The following is a 7,713-nucleotide window of genomic DNA, read 5'->3' on the forward strand; positions in this document are numbered from 1 at the left end:
CCTGCCCCCCCCTGATGGCAGCTTACCCCGCTAGGGTAACTCAGCTAGGGCCACATCTGGGCCACATCCGGGCCAGATCCGGTCGAGAGCTGGCTGCCACCAGGGTCCTTTCTCTGTGTCCCCAGAGCATGAGTCAGAGATGAGCGCCACGGACTCGGACCGAGAGGAGAGGGAGGAGAGGGAGGAGGAGAGGAGGAGCGACCTGGAGCCAGAGGAGAGGGATGGAGGGTCAGACTCGGTGGACAGAGACCTGGAGAAGAGAGACTCGGAGAAGAGAGACTCGGAGGAGAGAGACGGAGGGAGGGACTCAGACGAGCACCGCCCCAGCAGTCCTGACGAGCTGGAGTGTAAGATCTGCTACCAGCGCTACTCTGCCCACGGCCGGCGGCCCAAGCTGCTGGGCTGTCTGCACCGCGTGTGTGCCCGCTGTCTGCGGCGCATGCTGGACCTGGGCTCTGCGCCCGACTGCGTCAGCTGCCCCTTCTGCCGCCACGAGACGCCGCTGGGTCAGCTGAACGTGGCCGCGCTGCCCGACGACGCCAACCTGATGGGCCGGCTAGCGCGGCGCGACACGCACACGTCCTGGAGCTCCGAGCACCGCGAGGTGCTGCTCACGCCGGACGGGCTTGCCGCATTCCAGAGCCCCGCCCACGAGCCCAGCCAAGACACCTGCCTCGTCATCACCATTATGGAGGTGCAGCGCGACAGCCTCCCTGGTCGCCATGGAGATGCGTTGTCCACTTCGTCGTCGGAGGGCAGCCTGGACTCGGCGTCTCTGGGCTCGGCGGGCGGGCGGGCGGACCGGGAGCAGGACGGGCTGTCAAAGCTGTGCGCCCATGTGCCGCGGGTGCTGGTCTGGCTGCTGGGCTGCTTCTACTTCGGCTCGCTGCCGCTGGGCATCTACCTGCTGGTCATCCAGCGCGTCACACTGGGCATCGTGTGCGTCAGCCTCGTGCCCACCAGCCTCACCGTCTGCCTGGTCTACGGATTCTGCCAGTGTCTCTGCCAGGGCCTCTGTGACTGCTCACCCAGGACATGACTTCACATCCTCGTCTGTGTGTGTGTGTGTCTCTGTGTGTGTGTGTGTGTGTCTGTGTGTGTGTGCATCTCTGTATTATTGTGTGAGTGTGTGTGTGCATCTCTGTATTAGTGTGTGTGTGTGGGTGTGTGTGTGTGTGTGCATCTCTGTATTATTGTGTGAGTGTGTGTGTGCATCTCTGTATTAGTGTGTGTGTGTGCGTATGTGCATCTCTGTATTAGTGTGTGTATGTGTGTGTGTGCATCTCTGTATTAGTGTGTGTGTGTGTATGTTCTTCCTGTCCCTGTGTCCACTGGATGTATTCTGGGCTCCAGACCACGTTGACACCCGCCTGAGGTGAAGACACACCAGCACAGCTTTCACCAGGACTACAGCTGCTATCTGATGACATGTAGTTGCCAGGACTACAGCTACCTGATGAACAGCTGTTACCAGGACTACAGCTACCTGACATGTAGTTACCAGGACAACAGCTCTCTCATGACATATAGTTGCCAGGGCCACAATTAACTGATGATCAGCTGTTACCAGGACTACGGCCGCCTGATGACCAGCTGTTAGCAGGAAGTCTACAGCTGTGGGGTGAGCAGCTCTATGATGGACAGCAGCTCTATGATGGACAGCAGCTCTATGATGGACAGCAGGTGTAGGGTGGAGCGGTGACTGTGAATCCGGCATGAAAGAGTGTTTGATGCCCTGGGTAACACACCTGCCTGCTTGTTTCCTGCAGTTTCCTGTTGAGTCCATGTCCACCTGTCGCTAATGCTAAAGTTAATGCTATCCAGTACGGCCCCTGTTGAGTGTGTGTGTACAGACAGTATATAAGTGTGTGTGTGTGTACAGACAGTATATGAGTGTGTGTGTGTGTGTGTGTGTGTGTGTGTGTGTGTGTGTGTGTGTGTGTACAGACAGTATATGAGTGTGTGTGTACAGACAGTATATGAGTGTGTGTGTGTGTGTGTACAGACAGTATATGAGTGTGTGTGTGTGTGTGTGTGTGTGTGTGTGTACAGACAGTATATGAGTGTGTGTGTACAGACAGTATATGAGTGTGTGTGTGTGTGTGTGTGTACAGACAGTATATGAGTGTGTGTGTGTGTACAGACAGTATATGAGTGTGTGTGTGTGTACAGACAGTATATAAGGGTGTGTGTGTGAGCTTGTTACAATAGTTAAAAGAATAAAGAGTTAGTCACAATCCTTTGCCCATGTTCATTTCCCATGTTCAGTCAGGATACTCAGATACCTTATAGAAACACAGTTATCAAAATCTACACACACACACACACACACACACACACACACACACACACACACACACAGAGAGAGACACACACACACACGCTCCAATAATGTCTTTCTGGTGGGCACTGAAGGCATCCTGAAAGATCTCTCATTTGGAGATGAAGTGAACTAACAAAGCCCTTTATCTACACAAACACACACACACACACACACACACACACACACACACACAGACACACACAGACACACCACAGATCACAAAAACCCATCCAGCCGTTTTCACACACAATCAAATATTCAACATCATTTTCAGCCCGTTTTACCTTAAATGTGAAGCATGAATTTTTATAACTTCTGAATCATTCACCAGCACCCCATCTCCCCCTGTCTCTTCCCCTTCCTCTCCGTCTTCCCCTTACTCCTCCCTTCCTCTCCCTCCCTTCTTCCTCTTCCTCTTCCCCTTCTCCTCCTCCCTTCCTCTGTGCTGGAGGCTGCAGTGAGAACTACAGAATTAGAGGACTAGAGCTCTAAACACACACACACACACACACACCCCTGCCCCCTCTCTCTCTACATATACAGTATATGATCTCTAAACACACACACGCACGCCACACACCCTCTAGATATGAAGGTAAACACACCTTAAAACACACACAAAGGTAGACCCTCCCCCCAACACCCTCTCCATGCAGAAACACACAACCATCCACACGCACACTCATGCATCCACACACACACACACACACTCATGCATGTATGCATCCACACACAGACACGCACACTCATGCATGTATGCAGTACATATGCACCAGTGCACACACCACCTAACTTCAACTCTCACACACACACACCTTTACACACCTACTCATCAACACAGCCTTAAACGCACGCATACACACACACACACACACACACACACACACACACACACAAACAGTATACCATGACTAAATGATCACACACAGACAGATATGCACACCCACGCACAGACAGACATGCACACACACACAGATTCACACACACACACACACACAGCTCTTTGACTGTTAATGAGGGTTGATGCAGCCTGGTGCAATGAAGTCCTTCTGGCAGCACCAAAGGGAAACACACACCATGTGTGTTTATGTGTTTGTGTGTGTATGTCCATGTGTGTGTGTTGTGTGTGTGTGTGTGTGTGTGTGTGTCAGGTATCTCCTCATTAGGCAAGTTTAATGATCAATTATCGCAGGTAAAGGCCAGTCTCTTTTCTTTCTCTCCATCTACTCATTCTTTCTCTCTCATTCTCTCCATCTACTCATTCTTTCTCTCTCATTCTCTCTATCTACCCTTTCTTTCTCTCTCATTCTCTATCTCGCCAACTTTTCTCTCCCTCTGCAGTCAGTCTCTATGTCTCTCTCTCGCCCGTTTCTCTCTCCTGTCTTGTGATGCTGCCCTGTCTGCTTTCTCACATCCACAGGGGACCCATCAGCCAAACAAGACAATCTCCTCTCCGCAGCAGCCTGTTGCTATAGAGACGCCCGCATCAGGGAGGGTGTGTGTGTGTGTGTGTGTGAGTGTGTGAGAAAGCCCCTCTGCGTCTGAGACAGCAGTCTGGATAGCCACACACACACACACACACACCACACACAGGCACAGACTGTTTTATAGGGCAGTCATGCTGATGTGTTTACATTACTCTGATGTTGCAATGAAACTAGCTGAGAGCTGGGGATAGAGCCATCGCTCTGCTTAATGTGACAGCCCTTTCAGAACACACACACACACACACACAGATGACAACTGGTGAGGATGACACACACTAACTGCGTAAGTGTGGATAATACGATCCACACACGCACACACCTGCTCACACACACACAAACGTTTTACAAATTTACAAATACAAGGTTTACAAAAATACATTTAAAATACATTTCTGAGGAGAGGGATGTGGAGGAGAGGAGAGGAGAGGAGAGGAGAAAAAAGTAGAAGAGAGGTGAGATGATGAGAAGAGGAGAGGAGAGGAGAGGAGAGGAGGAGAGGACTGTCCACTGTTCTGCAGCAGTCAGCATTGTCAAAAAGCCAAGTGAATATCAATGAGATCACACACACACACACACACACACACACAGAGAGAGCCATTATACAACCCTACACCAAACAACCATATCATAATAAAACATGTGTAAACACACATTCACGCACACACTCATACGAGGGTGATCACGCACTCTAATACATTACACCAACCAACTGTGTCCCTGTGAAACACATCCACACACACACACCCACACACACACAGACAAAGACATGGTCATGGCCACAAAAATCATCATCATCATCATCATCATCTTCATCATCATCATCATCTCTCTCAGGCCACCGCTCTGAGTCATCCATGTTGTCCTCAGACCAAACCTGTTCATCTCCTGCACTGCTGATGAGGAAGCAGCTGTATCTCACACACACACACACACACACACACACACACACACACACACACACACACTCTCTACAGGGAGATTTCACATCAGTCTGTGTTACCATTCTAATGCTCTCAACATGTGGGGACATGGAATACAATTAACCCGAAATCCCCATCCCATACAATTACACACAGTGATTAACACACACACACACATACACATACACGTACACATACACATACACATACACACACACACACACACAACAGACAAAGACACACAAACACGCTCACACACACAGACACAGACGCACACACACACACACACACACACACAACAGACAAAGACACACAAACACGCTCACACACACACAACAGACACACACACACATAGAGTGTGGCTGCCTAATGAGAGGGGTAGCAGTGTGTCAGAGAGCTGTCTCCTATCAACCCATCCTCTGAAAAGACAGCATCCAATTACCCCCTCACACACACACACACACACACACACACACACACACACACACACACACACACACACACACACACACACACACACATTCACACTCATACTCACACACACACATTAACACACACAAACACTTACACACACACTTACACACAAACCTGTCAGCATTTCCTTCCCCTCTCCCTCGGATCTTTCCCTCACACACAGAGACACACACACACACAGACACATACACAGACACACACACACACACACCTTTCACAAGTTCACGTCCTGAAATCGCCAAAAGAGAAGAAAGCAGAGAGAGCTTTTGGCGAGGTCTCTAGCCAAGGCACACACACCAAACACACACACGCATAGGAAGAGAGAGTGTTTTGGAGAGGTCTCTAGCCAAGGCACAAACACACACATACACACACACACTCACAGACACACACACACGCAGACATTCCTCCTGGGCAACAATCAAATGACCAGAAGGCTCATCAGCGGAGCTCAATCAGCACACTCATTAGCAGTGAAGACTGTCTCCCACACACACACACACACACACACACACACACACTCAGAGATAATCAGGGATAATCAGACATACTTTTCTCTCTCTCTCTCTCTCTCTAACACACACACACACAAGAGATACTCAAACATGCCCAGAGACAATCAGACACACTTCACATTCTTTCTCTCTGTCTCTCTCTCTGTCACACACACACACACACACCGTCACATTAGCAGTGAGAGTTATCACAAACACACCCCAACACACACACACACACACACACACACACACACACACACACACACACACACACACAACACACACCACACACACACACACACACACACACACACACACACACACACACAAACACACACAAACACACGTCACATCTGCTCTCAGTAAAGTGGGTTTCTATAAGAAATGATTTCTTCACTGATATTCCTGTAAGACAGAAAACCACAGACACACACATAATGGACTGGAGTGTGTAGAGGTCATTTATCATCTGAAAGAGGACAGTTTGGACAGGTAAGTGTGGTGTTGTCTGGGCAACCATTCTGGCATCTAGCCTAGAGCACCACGTTATTTCAGCTCATCAACCAGTGAAAAAGCGTCAACACCTCAGTGTGTGTGTGTGTGTGTGTGTGTGTGTGTGTGTGTGTGTGTGTGTGTGTTTGTGATAACTCTCACTGCTAATGCTAATTATTATATAGATTATGAATAAATGATGAAAGTACGTCCCTAACGCTACTGATAGGGGTCATTCAGGTGAGTGTGTGTGCAGGCGTAATCAGGTGCTGTAATCACTCCGGTTGTTATTTGTCCTTTAGATGTGGGCTGCAGTGTGTGAGGCCACACACACACACACACACTCACAGAGGTCACAGACACACACACACACACACACTCACAGAGGCCACAGACACACACACACACACACACACACACACACACACTCACAGAGGCTACAGACACACACACACACACACACACACACACAGAGGCCACAGACACAGACACACACACACACACACACACTCACAGAGGCCACAGACACACACACACACACACACACTCACAGAGGCCACAGACACACACACACACACACACACACACACACACACACTCACAGAGGCCACACACACACACACACACACACACAACAGAGGCCACAGACACACACACACAGACACACACTCACAGAGGCCACAGACACACACACACACACACACACACACACTCACAGACACAGACACACACACACACACACACACACACACACACACACACACACTCACAGAGGGCACAGACACAAACTCACAGAGGCCACAGACACACACACACACACACTCACAGAGGCCACAGACACAAACTCACAGAGGCCACAGACACACACACACACACACTCATAGAGGCCACAGACATACACACACACACACTCACAGAGTCCACAGACACACACACACACACAGAGGCCACAGACATACACACACACACACTCACAGAGTCCACAGACACACACACACACAGAGGCCACAGACACACACACAGTCAGTTCACAGACACACACACACACTCACAGAGGCCACAGACACACACACACTCTAAGAGGCCACAGACACACACACACACTCACAGAGGCCACAGACACACACACACACTCACAGAGGCCACAGACACACACACACACTCACAGAGTTCACAGACACACACACACTCACAGAGTTCACAGACACACACACACACTCACAGATGCCATGGCACATGCTTAGAGAGGCAACGGCACACACACTCAATGTAAAACAATTACAGCTACAAGCAGTGAGACAGATACTAATGACTCACACACTCAGCAATGCACGCACACACACACACACACACACACACACACACACACACACACACACACACAATTTAGCTTTATTTCCCTGCATAAACACACACACACACACACACACACACCCCCTCTGCAGTTGTAAGGACACACACGCAGTGCACTCAATCGATCCTGCGTGGGCAGATTAATGGAGTGGTTGAGGAGAGGAGGG

The 7,713-nt window shown here is 49.8% G+C and overlaps 1 protein-coding gene across 1 annotated transcript; it reads left to right on the forward strand.

Moving 5' to 3' along the window:
• The first annotated feature begins 128 nt into the window (after positions 1 to 128).
• On the forward strand, positions 129 to 1,039 carry zgc:165481 (uncharacterized protein LOC100073327 homolog). The gene is made up of 2 exons (XM_031586995.1): positions 129 to 132; positions 234 to 1,039. The coding sequence occupies exons 1-2, from the start codon at positions 129 to 131 to the stop codon at positions 1,037 to 1,039; spliced, it is 810 nt and encodes a 269-aa protein (XP_031442855.1).
• Positions 1,040 to 7,713: the final 6,674 nt, after the last annotated feature.

The sequence above is a fragment of the Clupea harengus genome, chromosome 20, assembly GCF_900700415.2.
Source record: "Clupea harengus chromosome 20, Ch_v2.0.2, whole genome shotgun sequence".
In the NCBI taxonomy this organism is placed as follows: Eukaryota; Metazoa; Chordata; class Actinopteri; order Clupeiformes; family Clupeidae; genus Clupea; species Clupea harengus.